The sequence below is a fragment of the Polistes canadensis genome, unplaced genomic scaffold (assembly GCF_001313835.1).
Source record: "Polistes canadensis isolate GaletaPanama2010 unplaced genomic scaffold, ASM131383v1 scaffold_161, whole genome shotgun sequence".
NCBI classification, from domain to species: Eukaryota; Metazoa; Arthropoda; class Insecta; order Hymenoptera; family Vespidae; genus Polistes; species Polistes canadensis.
Window position 1 is genome coordinate 2626 of NW_014569708.1, and position 25620 is coordinate 28245.

The 25620-nt window shown below is 31.0% G+C and overlaps 1 protein-coding gene across 1 annotated transcript in view; it reads left to right on the forward strand.

Annotated features, from left to right (window-relative positions):
- The window catches only part of LOC106789022 (glutamate receptor ionotropic, kainate 2), a gene marked incomplete at its 5' end in the record, with an annotated part of 40255 nt that overhangs the window by 1818 nt on the left and 12817 nt on the right, over nucleotides 1-25620 (forward strand). The window contains 7 exons of the mRNA XM_014752821.1: nucleotides 8431-8598; nucleotides 16920-16940; nucleotides 18184-18336; nucleotides 19715-19936; nucleotides 23280-23571; nucleotides 23889-24027; nucleotides 24416-24553. Of these exons, the coding sequence (XP_014608307.1) occupies nucleotides 8431-8598; nucleotides 16920-16940; nucleotides 18184-18336; nucleotides 19715-19936; nucleotides 23280-23571; nucleotides 23889-24027; nucleotides 24416-24553 (1133 nt within the window). The remainder of the gene's footprint in view (nucleotides 1-8430; nucleotides 8599-16919; nucleotides 16941-18183; nucleotides 18337-19714; nucleotides 19937-23279; nucleotides 23572-23888; nucleotides 24028-24415; nucleotides 24554-25620) is intronic.

Here is a 25620-nt window from a genome sequence, read left to right on the forward strand (position 1 = left end):
TATATTATTGTTAATAAACATATATATATATATATGTTTTATTTTTATAATTGTTTACAAATACGCGTATGCATCGAAAATATTTGCAGTTTATTTGTAATTTCTTTTTTCTCTTTTTATTCCTCTCTCTCTCTCTCTCTCTCTCTCTCTTTCTCTCTCTCTCTGCCTTTTTCAAACACATTTTATAATCTCTCGCAAGGTATTCTTTATTTGTTAAACAACGTTGAGAGTATTATCGCCCAAAGGTAAAAGAAAAATTTTATTCCGCTTTTCCGGTTTTTCTTCGTGTATCTGGAAGAGAGAGAGAGAGAGAGAGAGAGAGAAAGAGAGAAAGAGAGAAATAAAAAAAATGTGGATGGTAGGTGATCGTATTATTCACGGAATAGTGAATCACGATGAGTCCGGTAATATTCACGATAAGCCTCACACCAACTAACGTGATATATGCACTTATGCTTCCTCCATACTTTAACGAAAGATTTCCGCACGCGTTCAAAACGATATTCAACGATCAACATGAACAAAGCATATTTACTATCCTCTTTCCTCACCATCTAATCGTTCTAAAACTAAAACCATATTCTTCAAATTTTCAAGCTAATCTATGAATAAAATAAAGAAAAGTAAAAATAAAATTAATTCGGATTAAATTATTACCGCCTCTCGTACAGGAGAGAAAAAAAAAGAAATATAATAATAACATTAATTCCATTCGCGCGGTTTATTAAATATAACGAGGTGACTTCATTAATAAATTTTCATGCATCACAAAATCCGAATCTTTTTTGCGTGCGTGTTGGGTAACATTTCTTTTTTATTTTGTTTAACATTTTATTTTCCTTCTTTTTAACTCTTTCGAAAAAGAAAAAAAAAGAAGATTTGAGTATTTCAAAGCACGTTGTAACTACTACGTTGAGTATATACATATAATGTTATTCGTGTAACGTAATAGCATTAGTACCAACGATAATCCAGTTGGCTGATGGCAAATGAAATAACCGTTGGATTCTATGTAGGTGCGCTGTAAAAATTTAAAATTTTGAAAAGATAGAAAAGGGAGAGAGTAAAAAAATGGGATGGGAAAGAGAGAGAGAGAGAAAGAAAGAGAGATAGAAAAGAGAGAAAATACAAAACGATTTCCAAAAATATGTAGATGAAGAAAAAAAGAAAAAGAGAATGAAACAAAAAAGAAGAAAAAAATAAAAATTTACCATGGGTTTTCTTTTGTGCCAAGCTAAAAAACTAGGAGAAAATTGCAAAAATCGCTTTGAGTCACGTTTTTCGTATTTATGTATATAGAGGTATGTAATATGTTTCATATATTTTATATACATAGATATATATATATATATATATGAGGATGTTAGTGTACTTTGTAGCTCCCTTTATTCTATCCCTCTATCAATTTATTTCCTTTATACTTTGCTAACGATAAGTAGAGAATATACTTGAGATGAGAGTACTCGTACGTTGTAAAAGAAATAGTAATAAATAAATTTACCCCTCGATTCGCATAAATCTTGATTATTAATATTTGAAATAAATTTAATAAATGTTTTTAAATATACGTATTTCGTAGAAAAAGAAAAAATATTTACGATTATTCTTCCATATACTAATATAAGTATTTGATAAAATGAGAGAAGGTGAATAAAGTATAGATGAATATTATACTAATTTCCGCCGTAGTAAAAATATGTAAATTTTTATGTATAAACAAAAAATAGGAAAAGAAGGGCAAGTGAAATAAATTCAGGGATAAATATTGGTTTTAATAATTGAATGATAATCAAAGAAAATGAATTTATGAAAAGAAATAATAAAAAAAAAAAAGGACAAATATATAAACGAAGTGAAACGAGATGAAATGAAAGGAAATAGACAAAGAAGAATGATTGAGGAATCGAAGAAGGGAAACAAGAGAAAGAGAAAGGTAGAAGAGGAATAAGAATAAGAAGAAGAAGAAGAAAGGAGGAAAAAGGTGGCAGAGAAAAGCTTCGTACGTGTTTCGTGCCAGAATGCTCGATCGAACGATTTTCCCAATATCCTCGGATTCCCTGTGTCTCACGATATCCATTCTTATCGAAATCTTTCTTCTAGCACCGACGCGGAAGAGTCTCTTTGCGATTTTTCTAAGACGTCTACAACCGAGAAATGGAGAAAAAAACACACAGAAAAACTCAAAAAGAAGGGTACATATTTCCTTTCTCGCGGTTTTTCGTTTCATATAACAAAAAAAAAGGTATTGCAAATTCCCCTTCCCAACGAAAAATATAATATTATTTATAAACATATTTTTTTTTCTTTCGTGAAATTAAATTATAAATAGGAAAATAATTTAACGAACGCACGGAAAATAAGACAAGCTTTTTGGCAAATGTTCATTCGAATTTTGTTATTTAAATTGAAAAAGATAAGCAAAATAAATAAAAAAATAAAAAAAAAAAAAAAGCAAAACAAGGAAAAATATAACCAATGTGGAAATATCGTTTTGCGTTAAAAGTTGCAGAGCAAATCACCGATGGAATTTCAAGGAGGATTGAGAACGAAACTAGAAAATCGTTCAACATCGAATATTTCGAATCGATTCGTTCTCCAACGATTTGTAACGTTTTAATCTGATGTGAGACTAAACGACGTGGAAAGCAGTGTGAGGGAGCAGGGGATAGGAGGATGTTCCCGTTTTCTCTCTCCTTGTTCTCATTAAAAAAAAAAAAAAAAGAAAAAAACGAAAAAAGAAAACAAAAACCAAAAGATATCGTTTCAAATAAATTTGTTAATAATATTTCGTAATACGTCAAATTGAAAATATTGTATACTCGAGAATACGTTTAATTCTATTTGCAATGACTTTTGATCGAGTTTATCCTGTAACGAGGATAACGAACGACGATTAAATTCTGAAGTAATAAAAACTGATAATGTTCCCGTGGGAAATACTACGATAAAAGTCAGCACGCGCGCGCGCGCGCGCGTGAGAGAGAGAGAGAGAGAGAGAAGGGGAGGAATGAAAAGAGGAAAAGAAAAAGAACAAAAAGAAGAAGATTAAAAATAAAGTAACACCGGTAGAAAAATGGCTACGGTGTCTAATCATACTTCATTTTCGGACCGTACTTTTAAATCGTCGCTAACCAGCTGTTTGTCCAGCAAACTATTCTCACGCTGCGTCGCCAGCACAAAATAAATTCTTTTCTTTTTTTTTTACAGTTACTCTTTCTCTACTTTTATTCTATCTCCGAAAACGTTATTTTCCATGATAATAAAAGATTTATTATCTTCCAGCGTTATATACGTCTCTAAAAACAAAAAGAATAGAAACAAATCCGTTCTTTCGTAATTAATATTTTGATCAAGTACACCAACACATTGTTTTATTCCTTTTCAAATTTTGATTCGTATATTTTATTTATTTTTTCATTTTGTTTTTTTTTTCTTACATACACACAAACACAAACACATACACACGCTCGTATGTCTATGTTTATCTTGAAAACGAATAAATCGTTCGATAAATATAACAGTCGATAAAAAATACTTAAATAAGTAAAAAAATAAATAAATAAAGAAAGAAAGAATTAAAAAACAGAAGAGGAATGGAGAAAAAAATTCAAAACCCGAGTAAGGTTTATTTATATTATAATCGTAGGTTCGCAATGTGGAACGATTTATCTCGCGGCTTCCTAGCAGATTTCAATTTAGATCCATTAAAATGTAAATTAGCGAGGGTATTTGTTCAGACGGTAGGAACGGAGGTGTGCTTTCTTCGTAGCTCTTCCTGTTGACTCGACTCTTCCCAACGACCAAACCTACTAGATGTTGGAGAACTAACGAGAATAGGGAAAGGAAAAGGGGATAGTTTACCCCCCCTCTTTTGTAGTAGATCTGACCTACGAACGAATTGTTAAGGGTTGCAGTTACCATGGCACCCACTCAATTGCGGTCTCAACTACCTTTAAATGTGTCTGTCGTCCTTTAAAAGGACGAACCGACGACGAAAGGATTTACTCTAATCCTGATTTGGATTTCCTATCGATTTGGATATATTTCGAACTACCACTATGATGTTTGTTCGAACAAGAAAATAATAGGGGGATAAATAAATTAATTGATTTTTCTATTGGTGAAGTAAAACTTCACACGACAATTTTTTTTTGCTTTTCTTTTTGTATTTTTTTCTTTTTTTTCTATTTTTTACTATTTAATCGAAAGTTCTGTTAATTTATTTCGATTAATATTGCTATCTATGAGAAAGAGAGAGAGAGAGAGAGAAATTGAGAAAGAGATAATCGAATTTTCGTCAAATAATAAGACGAGCTTAATCGTAATCGTTCTTGAAAAAACTTGACGAGAAATGAAAGGAAATCCGGAATTCAATGAAATGGATTTCGATCAAGATTATGAATGGTGTTATCTTTCAACAGAATGGTCGTAGTAACAACTTATCTCTCTCTCTCTCTTTCTTCCGCTCTATCTCTTTTCATTATTACAGAGTATAATTCAACTTAAAAACTTTCTTGTAAAAAAAGAGAACTCGAACTACTACTACTACTTCTTCTTCTTCTTCTTCTTCTTCTTCTACATTCCATTAAAATCATAATCTAAATTCAATTAACAGACTGTTATTATTATTGATTATATAAAAAAAAATTTTACGTTATTCGCATATATTATAATACTAATGTGCACACTAATGTACAAAACATAAGATACTTGCACACACAAATAATATACATATATATATTATAATACGGTATTTCGTTATAAACTTAGATGAAACTTATGTTAATGAAACTTACATTAGTGTTAGGAGGGACTTGACAGGATTTAATCACAAGACATGTTTGAAATTTAGCAGAGGCAACGTATTATCGGGGAAAACGGTGCCGGTCATTATGGCTGTTATGCTTGTTACGGTTACGACGATTGTTATCATCGTTATGGCTTTCACCGCCATTAAGGTTCTTATTATACCGCGTCTATCAGACCACGTAATAGCTGCGAGAGTCCAGATACAGGACTTCCCTTCGTTCTAGTTGTGGCTGTTTAATATCGTCAATGTTAGGTATATACAAGGACGATGCTTTTTCATACACGGATTCACACGTTATTTTGTCATATTTCAAACGATCATTATCATACACGAGTATCTTGCTAAATCGTTCGTTTCTCTCTTAAAATGTGTAGTCCTGTCATTTCATTTGAAAGTATAATAAAGATTCGATTATAATCGTAATGCATTTCTAATCCGTGTTACGAGTGACATTAATTATTATAATTATACGAAAGTGAATAAGAAATTATTCGATATGGGTATTAAAAATTTTAATGGAAAAAAAAAATAATTGATACACACATTACGTAGGATTTATAATAGATCTATAAATTTGTTTCATATTTTTTTTATCGATCATATATATATATAACACAAGCGTAAAACGAAAAATAAATTTTGTTTTATAATTAAATCGTTTAATTTAATATACAATATTTTGAGTGTACAAAAAATTGATCTATATTTGTTTTTATTATATTATTTATTGATCGTATAGATCGTGTAAGTATATAACGAAATACATTTTCGTAATTTTCAATTGTAAAATTAAATTAAATAAATAATTTCCTGAGAGAAGGTAAAAATTATTCGAAACAAATATCGATCTATATTTTTGTCATACTTTTTGTAGATCATATAGATCATGACTTGTTGTTAAGGCAAATAAAAATGATTTTTTATCCTTTTTTTTTAATTGTAGAATTAAATAAAAAATGTTGCGGATAGTAAAATTATTAATATATTTTTATATATATAGATAAAAAATAAAAGTGACGATTAGAAATCGATTGGATTCATGTCGTCTAATCTGAATTTTCCTTTCTCTTCACTTTTATCGATCGCATCGATATCGAGAGCGTCTCGAGTGTCGTCGAGGGAGAAACCAAGCTGCGATTGGCCTACTTTTGTTGGTAATCGACGAGAAAAATCGTAAGTCTCCTCGTAAGGCGGAAGTTACGAACTATTCTTGCCCTCGGAAATATCTCGTGGTATTAAACATAAAAAATATTAAAAAAATCCGTTTATATAAAATGAAAATAAAAAAAAAAACAAAAACAAAGTTTCGCGTCTCCTATTTGAGAATTAGTTTGAACGAATAAAATATAGAAAAAAGATTGAAGTTCTTCTAACGATTGCTAAAAAAAAAGAAATGAAGAAGAAGAAGAAGAAGAAAAATTCCTGATTCGACGTCACGCTTGATATTGCTTCGTCTTTTATTACAAGAAGGAACCAATGTTAAAAACGACAAAGAAAAGAAAAAAGGAAAAGATAAGGAAAGATAAAGATTCGAGACAGTTGGAATGATCGATTACCGATCGATCGTCTTTTGGAAACTTATCGAACAGGTGTTGTCGGACACAAAGGATAATAAATGGCTTCCTCATTCGTTCATATCATTTTTTCTGATATATTCGAAAAGATTTATGCATCTTTATACATATATTGTACTTATGAATGAACAGAAATGTGAACGACGCGAGTTAACATATTATATTATCTTTGATCATTATCATTAAATTCGATTAGAAAAGAAATTTTACTACTTTTTTTAACAAAACGTTTCCTTCATTAATTTTCAACATTTGTTTTCTATTATTTCTTTTCCCCCTTTCTCTTTCTTTCCATCAATTTTGATGACTTTGAAGCTGGCAATTAACTCGAAACGCACGTAGTATCGCTAGAACTTTTTTCATGTCTTTCTTTACTTTTCTTACTTTCTCTCTCTCTCTCTCTCTCTCTCTCTCTCTATTCTCTCATTTTTTTCTTTCTTTCTTCTCTCTTCTCTTCTCTCTTTCTCATAGGAACACGAAACGAGTCACTGATCGATTTGCTATCGGCGAACAAACGGAGTTCGTTAAGTTTAACGTGTACGATCGGTACCATTATTTTCGAGAAGGGTTTATGTCGACTCACGGATTGTATTAAAAAAAAAAAAGAAGAGAAAAAAGACAGAAGAAGAAAAAAAAAAAAGAATAAAAAACGTTGCCCGTGTGACGATCAACTGGAATGGTGGAAAATGGAAAAAAGAAAAATCAAAAAACACAGCAAGGAAGAAATTAAAAAATCTATCAATCACGAGTCGCGAACGTTTTAACAAGTCATTTAACGGATTAAAACTAACTGCAGCAGTTCAGTTCATCGATTAGATTATTAACTGCAATCAAGACGAACTTTAATTAAAAAACCTTCAACAATTTTTTTCTTTTTTTTTTTTTATAAGTTTTGAAGCCAAAGTTTTAATTAAAAAAAAATTCTTGTTTATTTTTTTATTTATACTCGATCAAATTTTCTATTTTGTTAAAAAGAAAGAAAAAAAAAATACACTCCAATCGATTTTTACTTAATTATTATATTGGCCTTACGTATCGCGAACGTATATTGACGAAATATAAAATAACTCGTAGATTAAAGTCAACGATAGCAAGAAATAGAGAAAGAGAGAGGGAGAGAGAGAGAGAGAGAGAGAAGGAAAACGAGCGAGTTTATTTCAACGTCAAAGTAACGAGCGATTCGTTGGTAAATCTGTCGGTCGTTTCCGTGCTCGACTTTGAAACGAGAATGTAATTATACTTCACCGAGAGTCATTATTCTACGTTAAATCCTAGATTTTACACTACCACTGAGTAAAGTTTGATCGGCCATATCGTTGCCAACTTTTCATAATCCGTTCAATATGCGAGTACTTTGGAAATGAGGCTTTCACAGTGGTCTCTCGAGTAAATCCACGAAATTGAGATCTTAGCTTTGCGTTCTATGCACGAGGAAAACTTTATAAAGGGAAGGGATGGATTAACCTCTTTGAATTTAAAAAAAAAAATGACAAATGATCGATAATATTCGAAAATGGCATTATTGAACCTTTAATTTTACATATCTTTTCTTATATTTCTTTTTTTTTTTTTTTTATTAAATGAAAACTAATTTTAATCATTACATTAACACTTTTCCTGCCACATGTATCGTTTTAAATACATGTAACGTTTTAATGTCACTTATGTTAATCAAATGCAGTTCGGCAAAAAACGTGCCAAGGTTCATATTTATAATTTTTGTTAATTCTATCAAAAGATACGTTTACATTACAAATAACAATATTCTTATTAGATAATGATACTCTGATATATAATATTTATATTAATAGATATTATGTGTGTGTTAATAATACTAACAGATAGATAAGTAGATTTTTGTTCATAATGCAGCTTAAACATATATGTGATTACCGCATCAGTTATTAACACATGAATATATATATATATAGAGAGAGAGAGAGAGACAGACAGAGAGAGTTATTACTAATAATAATAATAATTATTATAGGTTGTGAACGTTAATGAAATTAAATAAATCAATGAAAATTTCATTTAAACCCACAGGATCTCCATAGCGTCGACCTAGAAGAATTTAAACACGGCGGGACCAATATCACTGCTTTTCGTCTGGTTGATCCAGAGAAACCTGAGATTCAACGAGTTGTGCAAGACTGGATTTATGGTGAGAAGCGTTATAATCGTGAACTCGACATGGGCCAGACTTCTAACAAGGTGAGAAAGCCTCTGTTAATTACCATTTTTCAAAATTCTAATTTATTCTACTATACATCTTCCTAAATCCTTTTCAAACTTTCAACAGAAAATCGGACTTACGTTAGCGAATTCGAAATTCGTAAACGTGAGCATTGATTTAATCGTATTTCTTCTACCGTATGACTAATAGGTTAGTCTGGCTTCAATATTGAACCGTTTGAGATTCATTAATTCGACTAATTCGAGCGTAAAACTAATTGACTAACCATTATTCAATAATTATTCATTTTTCCAACGTTTTATTTTCGAGTTACACAAAATGTATACAGTTAATAGAACATTTTTAAAAATAAATTCGAACAAATTAACGAAACTACGAAAATAATATTCACTATCAAATAACTTCACTTTTTTTTCCTTCAATAATTCAATTAGCGTTAAACGTACCAATACTTTACGTATATCTATTTCTACCACAACTAGTTCAAAAAATCATTTATTCAATAAGAATTATTGACCCTCCAAATAGTACTGTAATTCGTAAAAAGTATTGTCAAAGATTTTACGATCAGTCATGATACGTTTAGTATTAATACGAAATGATACGATAAACAAATTAATCTCTCGAATTAAAATGAATTTCTTGTTCTCAATTGTTAATAAATATTAAAAGAATCACGTCTATATATATATATATATATATATATACGATTAACGATATAATTCATTGAGTGAAAATTTATAACGCAGATGTGAGATTTAAATTAAGAACGAGATAGAAAATGGATTGGGAGGAAATCTGTATGAGTAGAGGAAAAATCTCTTTAGGAAGATATCGTCGATCGTAGTGAAATGCAACTGAGGGAGGTCACAATAATTGGACGTAGACGATTGAAAAGTTCACGAGAAAAATTGAATTTTGTATATCGATAGAAAGAAACAGAAAGACAGATAGACAGGTAGACGAACTGAGAAATACTACGAGAGAGAGAGAGAGAGAGAGAGAGAGATCGAAAGAAATTGAAAGAGATGGGAAGAGTAGAAAAAGAGGAAAAGGATGCTACTCATAAGAATGCAAATACCGTGTGGAAGGTAAAGCTGGTGCTGATAGTGGTGCAATTGCAACGAGGCTGGTAGTGGTGGTGGTGGCGGTACACGCCTTTTGGGCTAGTAACCTTGTCGTGCATGTACAAAGCCCATTGGAGAAGGGCTAGATCGAGCGAACTATTTGCCCAGAACTCAAGTGCACAAGGGAAACATAGATGCTAACGTCTCTAATTAAACAGGAATAGCTAGCACAGTGTAGAGTCTCTCTTGCTATGTATGTTACCTAACCCTCGAACTATATGGACGAAAACGTATGAGAGCTCTACTCCATATGCGTACCTTTAATCGTGTCTCTTCTCCCATATTCGAGCGATACAATCTCTTGAAACTGCCGAGAGGAACGTTGGAAGGAACGTAGAAAGGAAGGAAGAAAGGTAGGAAGGAAGAAACAAAAGTTATATCTACTATTACACGAACCTGATCTAATTTCTTGATATTAACGTGTTTTATCCTTTACGATATGACTACTTAAACATTTTACATTTTAATTAAATAATATTATTCGTGTTGATTTCATTAAATAAATGTATTTATTATATAAATTCCATCTCTGAAAAAAAAAAACAGGCAACACCTAGTACTCGATACGCGAAATCTTAAGAAGTAAGATAGAATTTTTATTTTTTTCGAATTTTAGAGACACTTTATACCAAGCCATGCAGCACTCGGCAACGGTGATTATCGAGAAATGTATGTAGGGAAGACTGTTTTCAGGCGCAATATAGAACACAGAGGGATATTCAAGTTGAATCGAATAATCGCGAGAAGGGGAAAGTGGAAAAATAAAACGAGGATTTCTAGTTTCTGTAAAGATAGAAAGACAGAAAGAGAGAGAGAGAGAGAGAGAGAGAGAGATAGATAGAGAGAGAGAGAAAGAGAGAGAGAGAGACTATATTTATCATCGTCAAAGATCCATATCCAAGATCATTGTGGAGAAATCTTCTTTGCTGGGAACTTGATCGTTTCGAAATGATTTTGTCAGAATGGAAGGAAGTTGACGGGCGTGTTCGGTAGAGAGAATCGGTTTACAAGATAGAACGAGCTCGTCATCTGTCTCACCTTGGAAATAATCTTGATGGATGAAGGAAGAAGATGGAAAAGGTGAAAGGAAAGAGAGAGAAGAAGGAAATGGGGGAAGAGTGGGAAAGGGAGGGCAGGGAGTAAAGGAGTTCACACTCGGAGGTTCGTCGAATCGAGAGCGATTAGTCATTTGCTCGCAATTAGCGACTATCGTTGGAGATAGTCATTGCCAAGCCGTAATAAATCGTTCGTTTGGTCTAACGAACACACGATCTGTCTTCGAAAGTGCGACTAGGCTATATACTCCGTCACGTTTAGAGATCAGATCCGAATGAATTCCAGGACAATGACGCGAAGACGATAAATCTACCCCTCTCGCGAATCCTGCCAGTTTGCGAACGGATTCCTACTCGATCTTCCTCTACGTTAGTACTATCTATGTAGATATATCTATGTATTATATAGACATATAAATCACGTTTGATTCTGGATCATTCCTATCGTTCGGGAGTAGATCCGATTCGATGGAAATGGAAGTTAAAAAATCTGGATTTTGGTGCTACCTACTACCATTGTGGTAAGAAAATAGAATCTAAGGAACATCAATTTTTTTGTCAGGATCGTAAGGATTTTTGTTTCAACATTTTTTTTAAATGGAATGTGATTGCGTTAGAATGATATTAACGTATGTGACATGTTAAATGATATAATTTTGGAATTTAGTATTCATTTAGTATTGTACGTAATCAATGCACGCTATGCAAGTTGAGTATTGCAACAGAATAATTTTTAAAAATATTGATTTTAATTAAGAATATAAAGGATATTTAACAGAGACAATTGGAATATGATAAACGAAGTTAATTAGTATTGACACATGATAAGTTTAGAATTTAATATTAATTTTCTATTGGATATATTCAATGCAGTTTATGCAAATTTAGTATTGTAACAGAATAATCCAAAAGATTTTAATTAAGGTTATGAAGGATATTAAAAATAGAATTAGAATGTATTTAAGCAATTCTAATAATATTGACGTACATAACACACGTGACTTTAGAATTTAGTATTAATTTTATATTAGACATAATGAATGCACATAATGAAAGCTGAATATTGCAATAGAATAATCCATATAGATCCGAACGGTTTGATCGATTAAATGAGTCATATCTCTATTACAAAGCTCATACGTATATATCTATAGAATAACATATAACCATGTATATCAGTATACTAACGTTCCCATATAAACCATCAATGATCCTATTCATCGCGATAGAATAGCGTTCGTAAGCTTTCCTGTTTCCGTGTGTATCTATAGATTTGTGTATGTACGTGTAAGTGTGTATCATTAAAACTCGATAAGAGATCGTCATCGTGGATGATCGCATCTTTTTGAATTCTACAGTTTGACAGCATTCGAATTAGGAGATATTGAAAGCTTAGGGATGACAAGTGGGTAATCAATTATATAATCGATTGTATCGACCGATATCGAAGTGACAGTCGAGAATTGTTAACATTTCTGAAAAAAAAAACAAAAAGCAGTATTTATACTTTTCGCGTTCGAATATTTAATTTGAAAAAGAATTATTAAAAATATTAAAGCTCGATGTTTCAAAGAAAACAAAAAAAAAAAACAAAAACAAAAGAGGAAGAGAAAATGTCTACAGCTTTTATTAAACTAATGCTATTGAATTTCCGTGTTAATGTATATTCACTTAATTATTTCTACTTATTATTAAAATTCGAGTATTGAAGCTTAAATATTAATTATAAATAAATTGATGATCATTAGAGAGTTAATCTAGTCTCTCTTTATCTCTCTCTCTCAAAAAAAAAGAAAAAAATAAATAAAGAAAAAAAAGAAAGAAGATATATAAATTGAAAACTCTTTGGTAGAGGAGTAGTCCCATTGGGAAATGTTAATTGGTAAGTGTAATGAACGAATCTCGTCCCTTAAATGAGTTAACGAAACAAACTCGAGGATACTCCAGTAACATCCGAGGAACGGGAGGAAAGCTAAACAACTCGAGCGTGCAATTAGCGGCGGCCTCGAAGCTGCTACCTTCTCGTTCGATGGCCCACCGAGGAAACAGATTGTGCATCGTCGTATCGTGCATCTGCCACTACGTACTAGAAACAGAAAGAGAGAGAGGGAGGGAGAGAGAAATACGGAAAAGTTGAGAAAAGCGATAGCCAACGTTTAACCCGTTTTCATAGCGACCTATCCCACCCCAGTCAACATCTGCCACCGGTAGCAACACTTTTTCTCCTCCTTAAAAGCTACCGAATTGGAAGGGTTCCTAGCCAAGGCAAAGGCCAATAGCACGCGTTTCTAACAACTTACCCGGATAACTTTTTGCCGACGTTGCGTGATAGGTCGTTATGACGGTGGTGAAATGGAGAGAGAGAGAGAGGGAAGCTTTCAAACCAGCTTTTCAAAACGAACCAACCCGTCTGACACGTGCGACATTCGGACGACTATCTTGCACGTTGCTTTTAGCTGACGATGTCATATAAATTATACCATACGAATATCGTCGTTGTATCAGGATGATATTTCGATATATTTCTTATTTTTCTTTTTAATAATTTTCAAATATTTAACATCTTCAATTATCATTAACATTAATATCGATTAATTAGATTTATCGTCAAATTATAAGAATAAATGTATCACGTTTATTATACTTTAATGAATAAATACGTATTATATAAATTATGATAATTAAATATGATACGCATGATTACGCGAAGAAATATTTCATTTTTTTTTTATACATTAGTTAATAATCATATATTATATTAATCATGATAGCAATCATCATATCTACTTTAATGTTAGAAATCAGAGAAACCGCATTTCTTGCAGACCTATTCCCAGTAGATCTCTATTAAGGTATGATAGGGACATTTTGCCCTTTTTTCTTCCTTCTTTCTCCCCTTTATCCCTTTTTTTCTTTTCTTTACCTTCCTTTCGTTCCTTGCTTTCCAACGAAAGCCACGTTTGCTCGTTTGATCTCTGACCTATTCATAACGCGATGAAAACGACTGTGCTTATTGAGGGGTAGGAGATCAAGGTACCTTTTCATATATATATATATGTGTGTGTATTTATATATATAATGCTGCTAGTATATGTGCGTGTACGCGAGTGTGTGTGTAAACGTAAGCTTTGAGATTTTTAGTGATCATGATTTAAAGTTTCTTTCAAATTTACCTTTCGACAACAAAATTTAACTTATTTCAATTAGGATCCTTGATATTTTCAAAATGAATGAACTTCAATAATTTTTTCTCTATTAATTAGTATAAACAAATGTTTAAAATAAAGGTTCACGTATATATTAAGTAAAATATTGATTACAATAATATGGTAAAATTTCATTTGACAGTTTGCATTGGACAGTTGCATTCTACAATAGTGTGTAATTTGTAATTTAAAGCATTTTGTTTTTTTAAAAGATCAAAAAGGATTCGCGATTCTCGATGAAATTGTTGAAAAATAAAAGGACTCGATAGATGTCCAAAGTGAGAACGAATTTATTCTTGATAACGTATTGACATCTTGATTAAAACATATCTCGTTTTACTTTGGTAGATCAGAGAAATTGTAGCTCGATGGTGTGAATAGAACTTATTGCGAACAAACTCGTGGGTGGTAAAAGTTATGGGTTACTTCCGATAGAAACGAGAGAAGTATAGAACCACCGAACCATCTATCTTTTGGTAAAAGATAAACGTGGATGAAGGCGTTGAACCGATCTCTCTGTCTGCGCTCTGAACAGTGAAAATTGCACTTTCTATTAAAATCTTTTATCATATTATTTTCCAGTTTCTTCTCTCATTTTTTTTTTCTAAATCGACAACTTTTTATTCAATACAAAAAAAACATCTTTTCCTTTTATTATTCTTTTATTGCAGAAAAATTTCTTTTTGTTTTCGTGTAATAAAATTTGGATTTATCTGGAAGAAAAAAAAATATATATATGATATAAATTTGTCAATATAATTAGAAAAATTCTATTTTCAATTATATAAAATATTTTCGATAAAATCAAAGTTCTTCTTAATCTTCGTTTCGTTGACAGATAAATTTGAAAAGGTGAATCTCACAACAAAAACAAAATCAACTTACAAATCACGATAAATACGTGCTAAATTTTCTTTTAAAATTATCTAAAACAGATATTGTTAAGGAAACATTTTGACATAATAAATTTTGTATTTCACATGCTTCCTCTCTCTCTCTCTCTCTACCTCTTACAATTATTATATTCTATATAGTATATATATAAAGATATATATGTCGCAGAGGATATCAGGAAAATCGTCTCGAATCACTTGGCATCGGTTCAGATCAATATCGGAGACGATCGAACACCATGCGATAATATTTCTCGAACATGGCGCGTCCACGGAAGCACGCGGTACAACGCATCGTGGAATTTATAAGATTATTACGAGAGGATAAAGCATTGCCGTAGAAGTTATGCGCGTACCATATGCGAGAGGGTCTATGGTGAAATAAATCTCAGTTCCTACTTCCTTCATGGCCAACGAGATAATCGATAAAACCAACTTAACGTTGCTACGTAATTTCAATCGATTCGCATAAAAAAACTAAGATTTCATTAAAAAAAAAAAAAATTATTGAAAATAATTTACACAATTTTTATTCGTCTAATAAAATTCAATAAAAAATATTTTCTACGTTGAATAAAATCATATTAAATTTGATTATTTAAAATACCCTGTACTCATTAATTATTTTTAATTAATATAATATAATTTTATATTGAATAATATTCATACCCCGTGTGAGTGATATTTTAAATTAATTTAAACGAAATCTACACCCAAATTTTACATAATAGTGACAATGAAATGTTCTTCTTAATTTTATTTCAAAAATCTGATTATCAGAGAAGTCATCTATTAAAATTGTTAAATTTTAAATCAAAGGATATTCATTTATATTGAAAATCGTATTTATTAAATGATTGAAATGGTAATGCTTTTTAGCTTATTGTATCATACAGATAATACAATTTCATATAATTTTACAAAGCTAATTATCGATTACTCGAAAGTCACGTGTTTCTCTTATCATAAAATAATGCATACTATCGAGGCTCTTATTATACCATGTTTTATTATAATAAATTAACGTTAATAACGATGATCTTTTTTTGGATTTAGATGAACACTTATTTGACGTTCAATTAATTCGAGTGCTTTTCATCTTGAAAGTCTTTAACGTTCCATTTTAGATAAATTAAATGATCGTTCATAATTTTACATTAACCGAAAGATTAATTAAAATGAGATATGAGTTACTCTTAATTTATCCTTTTTTTTTTTAAATCAAATTCGTTCTTTTTTTTACAAATCAATGTGATTTGGAGTACGAAAGTTTTATCCTATTTATTATCTATCATTTTTACAAACAATTATTTTAAAATTGATTAACGATGGAGTTTACGTGTTTAGTGACATAATTGTCAAATAGATAGAAAATAAAGGAAATAGAAATAGAACGAGAAAGAGAGATATATATATATATATATAGTAGACAGAGCAAAACTAATTATCTCGATCACATCGTACGAATCACCGATATATTGATTCAATTACGGATGGGAGTTGAGATGAGTCGTTGTTATCGACAGGCTGGAAATATAACCGGGGAAAAAATTTTTCGTTACATCGTTTCGTAAGAGGAACACTCACTTCGGAATGTCCAACATGCTTTTTAATTTTTATTCCGATTCTCGTTGGAAATAATTCGACAACGTGTCAATTTCAACGAACTTTATTATCCAATTTTCCGTCAAACTAATCCCGAAGTCATTTTTTCCTTTTTTTTTTTTTCCAATCATTAATATCTTCGTAATCGTAAAATTTTTTAATTCAATAAGCTTCCTTAACAATTGCAACGACAATTTTAATACAAATTTTATTAAACCGAGAAAATGAACAAAATTCTTGGAACTTTGACTTCTTAAAATTAAATCACTTGTAATTGTATTTAATACTAGGAGTATATTTTTTATTTGACAAAATTCGAATAAATATTTTCTATTGAATATTTTTTCTTCTTGAATTTGATATTATAAAAGATTGTACAATATATCTTTTCTTTTAATGTCAATTTAATAATTCTATTCTTCTTTTTTTGATTTCATGTACGGCTATTACAGAACAACCAGACTTGCATAAAGGTAAGAAAATATAAACAACATTTCTTTTTCTTTTTCTTTTTCTTCTTCTTCTTCTTCTTCTTTCGATATCCAATAGACCATTGATCATTACGTATAGTGCTTGAATATATGTCTAATTGTTTCATTACCAGTGAATTATTAGAGGTTTGAGCGTGTTCGATTTCGACCATCAAACAAGTCGTCCGTTCAAATAGATAATCATGCGGGCACCAATGTGAATGGATATCGAAAGTGTACGTAGACATTCTCATTACTCGATAACATCAAATTGCACGATACGATGATCGTAGATCTACCTTGTTTCTGAATATGGCTTCTAAACGAACATATTCTAACGATTCTATCTATTTTGTCTAGAAAATAAATCTACATAAAATAATAATGTATAAAAAATCATATTCGTCATTCTCTTAAAAAATGTGTTCATCATTATTTTAACGTTTACAATCAAAACTAATAAGTATATGATTTAAATAATTAGTTTATTTTTTAATTAGAATATTTGTTCTAATGATATATATATATAATAAGAGATTGATTTATAATTATTATTATATTATATTAATTAATTTTCCGACACATATAGTCTAAATTGAAATATATATTAAATTGTGAAACATTATCGCATATGTATAATAACTTGCATCGAAATTGTTGACAATTTAATGAAAAATATTTTATCGATAAAAATACAACTTCGTCGTCCTGAATATATTTCGTGAAAAATAAGCGGATATATTAGGTGAATTTGTTTTGAGAAAAATTTATATAGATCATAACACGAAGTAGATCGTAGTAGCGTGTAAGTTAACGCGTGTTAGTATCCAGTATATCGAGTCAGCTTCGTAAATAGTTCTCATTCTCGTCAACGAGAGCTCGTAAAAGTATGTAAGGATATTGGTTGTCCCGAATGTTTGCTCGTATATACGCCAGCACTGACAATATGTATATATATATATATATATATATATATATATATATATGTACCTACGAAACGATATCGCTTTTTTACAACACCCAGTAACGTATAATGCGAGTTACGAAATATGATGAACCCAAAGTTGGAGACATCAAGCAGCCGTGAAATTCTATCGAAAAAGAAATAACAGATTTATTTGTTATCACATAAATACTTATTATTATTTCATATATATACTTTCATTTATTTCACCAATCAACTCTATCTTCCTATTTCATTTATTTTTATCACCTAATTTAATTCATTTGATTTCGTATTTTTCAGACTGAAACTTCTTTGATGTACGACGCAGTATATCTTTTTGCCAAAGCATTACACGATCTTGATACTTCCCAACAAATCGACATCAAACCACTTTCATGCGAATCCACCGACACCTGGCCACATGGATATTCTTTAATTAATTACATGAAAATCGTAAGTATTTCGATAATATTATACAAAAATATGTTATACTCTCTCATTATCATTCAAATAATCATTCTTGTATTATTTCTGAAGAAAAAAAAATTGTCATACATAAATAAATGAAATTCGGCTTCATTATTTATATGAATAAATATGATATATTTTTCAAATATATCATTTATTTCAAATATTCAATATAGAATACATATAATAACCAAATAAAATTCATTTTCTCTCCGAAATTATGGATATTGATCGTTCGATAGTTTCTCTACAATGTAATAAGCCATTATGTATACATGTACAAGGATATGCCTAATCTGACTCATTAGAGCGTGTGTATGTAGGCAATGTATGCCATGTGCGTGATAACTATAATGTGGGCTTGAGTGTGAACGCAACAAGGATCTATGCACGTATTACCAACCGACCAACCCTTCTCTCTCTTTTTCCCTCCTCTCTCTCTCTCTCCCTCTCTTCCTTTTCACCCTTTATCATACGTCCCTACGCCCTTATTCATTCCCTCTTCCTCTCTCTATCTCCCTCCCCCTCCCTCTCTCTTTCACCTTGTCTCTCTTTCACTGTACAACAGGAACACGAGCGATTGTTCAACGGAACAATGGAAAGTTACTCCCGTTTAAACGAAGCCGTCGTACTCCCTTGACAAATTGTCGCTTGTGGTTTTGCACCGTTGAAACCTGTCCACCGCCTACAACGCTTATATCAGCAACACCAATTCGAAATCTACCGTTGAGTTTGATCTCTATGGTTTCTACATTCCTAGATCCTATGTAGAGGATAATTTCTGCATCTTTAATTCATCGAAATATTCCATTTAATCGATCGTTATATCGTTGTCGTCTATTGAAATATTTTGTGGATCTGATTTTTATATCATTTTCTAATTGAAACAAAAAATGAAGTATTATTGTATCTACGAATGTTACGTTACAATTTTTGACATTAATTTAATCACGTTTTGACGTCAAAATATTGTTGTGTTATGTGATCTTTTTATAAATCAATTGTTTTATATTGGAAAAAGTTACACTACAGGTGTAGTATGCATTATAGGAAGATTATTTAGATATATCTTCTACGTGTTCATATTAACACAAGTAGAATTATTAAACTCTCTCTGGTCGTATTACTTCGAAACGTCCTAGTGGTCAACCGAGTAATATTCACGACTCGACAATTGTAATCAACATGTTCGATAATTAACAACTCACTATCGCGTCTGTCTTTGTTGTGGTTTCTATTGATTACAAAGGTATCCCTAGATGAATTTTCATTAAATCTTACCTTTACATACATGAACATATTCATACACATCTCTCGTATATATCATTGTAATAATATAAAAATAATAATTATTTATTTGCAGGTTGAAATGACTGGTTTAACTGGGATCATCAAGTTTGATCATCAAGGATTCCGTTCGGATTTTATTCTAGATATTATTGAACTTAATAATAAGGATGGTTTGAAGAAGATTGGCACGTGGAATAGCACGAAGGGTATTAACTTTACCAGAAGTTATGGGGACGTATATACACAAATCGTCGAAAATTTACAAAACAAAACTTTCATCGTTACGACCATATTGGTAAGAATTTGTAATATACTTTATTCTTTTTTCCTTTTTTCCTTATTTAAGATATCGAATAAAGATTTTCAATATTAATAGAAACAATCGTGGTACCTTGACACCTCACCTCAGTCAGTGTTATTATTGTTTTATATTTTAGATTAAATTTTTATACACGGTATATACTATAATAATAATTGATACCGAGTTCATTTCGTATATTACTTATATTAATTATACGTAGGACGTAATTAAATTCTTGAAAAAATACTGGAAAGTTGAAGTTAGAAATTTTTTGAATGAAAAATAGTTGCACGTAATTAATATAAATATAAATTTTACTTTAATAATAGAGAAAGCAATTAATCCAAAGTAAACTCACTCTCTCTCTCTCTCCCTCTCTCTCGGTGTTCTTTCTTTTACGCGTTCTCTCGTTTAATTTGTTTTTTTGGAACTGGTAGAAAATGAAAGATTGAGCAAAGAGGGTATAGTAGAAGAAGGAGGTGGGTGAGGAGTAGGAGGTCGACTTAATTGAAGTTTTCACGAAGCTCTCTAGGTGCATTACTTATTCTCGCGCTAATTGCGGCGACACATAATGTACTCGCTAATGTATTAACCGAGGAGAGTAGAAACTCTCGACGAAATACGGCAAGTTACCACCGCGATAGTGCAAAGCTGCGAAGTTTAGTGAGAAAATGCCCTTAGGCTTTCCACTAAACTCGATACTTTCGTCTTGCAATACCAAGTATGTGCGTATGTGTGTGCGCGAACGCACATGGGTAATAAAATCTCAAAAAATTCATTTTTCAACATTTGCCGGATATTAAATGTTGACCAAAGTAATTAAATAAAATATTTTTTCAAAGAAAAAGAAAAAAAGTAAAGAACAATAAGAAGAAGAAAATTGGAAACATTTCAACAGATTATTATTTTTCATCAGAACTATCTGACACTTTGTTATTTGTTTTTTTTTTTTCCTTTTTTCTTTTTACCTATCGTTGGAATTTGTTTAAGTTAATTAAAAACTCGATCGAACTTACTAGAAGAGATAAAAACTGGAATGCGATTTTCTTGCGAACGAAATAAAGTTTAGAAGCCTTCCTCGTTGTCGGTTGCAAGCTTTTTACTTTTTTTCCTTTACTTTTTATTTTTCTCTTTGTCTCGCGTAATAGACATACAGATGTTACGTTATATGTTTTTCTTTTTCTCTCTCTCTCTCTCTCTCTTTCTCTTTCGAAGACGTATAACATGGTTGCGTTAGCGAGCACATAAACTACACGATGACTCGGTTTAACTACATTCCAACGTTTCGTCTTTCAAAGCACGCAACAGTAACCGAGTAAAACTGCGAAACGAATTCCTTGGATATTTTATGAAACACTCGCTATATATATATATTGAGACGCGTACAAGGGTGGGTCCATATAATAATGTGTTTCGAATTATGTTTCATTCATGTGTTCTTGTCAAATTTTCGTTTTATTTGTATCCTCTTTTTTTTTTATGTCCGAATTTTATGTTGGAAAAAAAGAACAGATAACTAAATTCATCGTTGATATACGATAGTAAGTAATAATATAAAACTGGAGATTATTTTTATAGCCTTTAATTAAAGTTATTATTGAGATATCAAAATACAAGTCGTATACTAGAGATTAGCATAAATATTTGATAATACTTTTTGTATGGACCAGCTTGTTGTATGTTTATATGTAAATTTCCATCTAAACAAAGAAGAAAAGAAATAGAAAAAGCAAAAATATCCAATGTGGTCGTTTCGTTCCCCCATGTCGATAAAATCACGGTGATCCCTCTTTCAAATTTTTTTCTCATACGATTTTACGTCTCCGTTATCCATGAAAGTTAAGCTCTTCCCATCTCCACCCCTTTTACTCTCGCATATTCGTATCTTCGACGTACGAGGAACAATTTCGAAGATAAGGAGCATAACTCTTCCTCTCTTTCTCTCTCTCTCTCTCTTTCTGTTTCAAAGTTGTTCGGATATTCTTGATCTTATATCGTTCGTTAGTAAATTTTTTTCAATCGTTTTCGTTTATAAAATCTAACAATTCTCATGATTTACATTTTAGGTTCAATATATCGATCTCAGAGATGTTTTTAACTTATATTTAAAATCATTCTTATACTTTATTTATTTTTTGAAATAAAAATATCAAATATATTCCGTATTTTCTATTAAATTGCAATGATTGTATTATTCTATATTGTATATCTATTGCATTATGCCGGATTGATTCATAAATATATGCCCCATTGAATTATAATAAATGTATTATTTATGACTCGATAGAATATACATTTATTCATTTAATATATTAATAAATAAATTTTAGTAAGTAATAAATCGATAGAATAAAGCACACTCGTTTTTTATAAATATATTTATTTATGAATCAATAATTATTATTAAAGGATATCAGTAAAAAATAATAGAATATTTAATTAAAAAAAATAAACACTAAAGTTTGATAGTAGAATTAAAATTGTATAGAAAATAGAGAGAGGAGAGAACTAAATAATTTAATAATCTTTCCTTCGCGTTAGATAAATTATAAAAGTACTTGTACATTAATCAACGAAAATTATTAACACTTTCCCTGCTATGTGTACCGTTCCCAGTACACGCGATGTTGTAATATATTACCATTCGCGTTTTTTTTGGCAATTTCCATTAAATATTCAATAACTGCAATGCGTGTAAGAGAAATAGGACGCGTACGTAACAATCATTTTTGCTTATAATGACAATAAATCATTAATAGACATGGCGGATCAAATGCCAATATATTTTAGTTCCATTAGAAAACCTTTTGAAATACTACAAAAAGTTACCTTTCGAAATTTTACTTAACGCTTACAAGCATTATAAAATGCGTCGGTGTTGTATAATGCAACGAACCGTACTTCAATTTTAATTTTGGAATACAGAAAAAACTGGGTCACACATGGTTACGTAATAACAATAACCATAACAATAACATAAACAATGCAAATTAATCGACATCTCATCTAATAGAAAATTACATGAATTAAAAAAAAGTGATGGTAATCCAGCAAACAAATATTGTTGCATTTATTGCTATAAAAAAAGATTTAACAAAATTATAAAAGTTAAAATTATACAAAACGCTACAAAAAGATTGACGACAATAATTAGAGATAATTGTTTTAACAAACCATCTAACACATATGTGTTTTCTTTGTTTCAATAAAATATAATAAAATTAAGAAAGAGATTGTATATCTTTGAAATTAAATAATTAATATGAAAATAATCTTTTTTCCATTAATGGGTTAGAGGAATAGAAATAATTGTGATATATTCTCGTTTAAACTACAGAGTGCTCCCTACTGTATGCGGAAGGATTCGAGTGAGAAGCTTAGCGGAAATGCGCAATTCGAGGGATACAGCGTCGACTTGATTTACGAGATATCGCGAATCCTTGGCTTCAATTATACCTTCAGACTGGTGCCGGATGGCCGTTACGGTTCGTACAATAAGCAGACCAAGGAATGGGATGGGATGATGAAGGAGCTTCTAGATCAAAAGGCCGACCTCGCGATCGCTGATTTAACCATCACTTACGATCGTGAACAGGCAGTAGATTTTACTATGCCTTTCATGAATTTAGGTTAGTTTGATTTATCATCACGTCATTCCTATTATTCTAACCATTGTAGAAAATTAACTAAAAGTTTCTTCTTTTCAAAACTCTCAATACATTTTTTTTTTTTTAATGGTCTTATTAATTATTTATCCGACATTTACGCGGTCGGTAATTGGCAAATTATTATTTATACCTAACAAAATATCTATTACCGACCGATAATTAATTTTACAATATATTATATGTTGATAAGCTAATTAAATATTCCTTTGTAAACATACACCATCAAAAATCATTTTCTTTATGCACACGCACGCTCGTATATTATTGTTAATTTTCAGGTATAAGCATATTGTATCGAAAACCGATAAAACAGCCACCAAATCTCTTCTCATTTCTAAGTCCATTAAGCCTCGACGTTTGGATCTACATGGCAACAGCTTACCTGGGGGTATCCGTTTTGCTGTTCATCCTTGCGAGGCAAGTAAAAATTTGGTGTTATCAAATAACGTGTATCAATAATTAATTAATTGAGAGAGAATGTGAGTGAGAGAGAAAGGGAGAAAGAGTAAAAGAGAAATAGAAAGGGAAAGAGAGAGAGAGAGAGAGAGAGAGAGAGGGAGAGCGAGAGAGAGAGAAAGAGAAGCATATATACACATATACATAAGAGTCTTTTTAACGAGACACCAATTAACATGACTTTAAATTGGACTTTAATTGGAATCATAAGAGTTTGTATACACACAAGAGCTTAGAAATTCACGTTTGAAGGAGTTTTTAACACGAAATGGTCTTCCTTTTTGGTCAACGACGAGTTTAAATGGTCGAAACTATTAGCATCATCTTCGTTGATGGTTGATGCATTTAGATTTACACCGTACGAGTGGTACAATCCTCATCCGTGCAACAAAAACCCGGATCATCTGGAGAATCGATTCAAGTTACTCAACTGCCTCTGGTTCACCATTGGATCGTTAATGCGGCAGGGTTGCGATATTCTGCCAAAGTAAGCTCTCTCATCACAGGTGTCTGTCTGTGTCTGTCTGTCTGTCTGTCTCCGTATGCATATCTGTGCGCGTACGAGTGTGTGTGTGTATATATGTGTACATATCTAATAATTTTCGTAATAATCAATTGCTTTTTCGTAGATTCTTCTGATTCTATTTATCTTTGATTTAATTATATTTTCTCCCCATCTATTTTTCTCTATTCGAAACGTATGAATTATTACGTACGAAATTAAATTAAACATTTAATTTTTATTGTTGATTTATTGTACAATAGAGAACGAAATAATTATGCATGCGTGTTGAGGATCGAAAAGTCGTTGAGAACAATCAGTCTCTCGTCTCCTTTTATCCAAAAAAAAAAAAGAAAAAAACGTTCCAATCGTTTCATTTACAAATTCTCTTCATTTCATTATTTCATTCGATTTCAGAGGAATTAGAATAAAATTTATAATATCTATCTATCTCTCTCTCTCTCCCTCTCTCTTTCTTTATTTTTTATTTGTATACTTTCGAACGTGATAGACAAAGATTTGGTTGTAAACCTTACTATTCTTTGTATTTTTTTATTTCCTCATTTCAACCCGAAAAAGTTTCCAAGAGTTTTTTGCCGCTGGCACGAGAATTTAGGGAACTTGATCAGATTTAAAAAAGTTTATCCACCTATGCGCGTTTTACGTGTGCCCGCGTGTTCAAAGTTGTTCCTTTTCTATCCGAACTTTTTCCTAAACTTCGTTCAAATTCATATCTTTGTCATCGTACATACGTGATGAAATCAATTACTCGTGAGGAAACCATGCGTCCCATCTTTTTCATTCTAAGTTTTTATTTTTGAAGAAAATCCAAAGTGAATAAGAGGACAAAAAAACAATGATATTAGTATAACGAACACGCACGCGCATGGCACAATATTAATTAACACAAATTTAAACAGCCAATATTTAATCCAAAATAAAATTTAAAGATTCAAATTTTTCTGTGGAACAAAAAAAAAACCAATCAGGATTATTGCAAATGATCGAGGACGCGCAAATAATTAAAAAAAAAAAAAAAAAAAAAAAAAAAA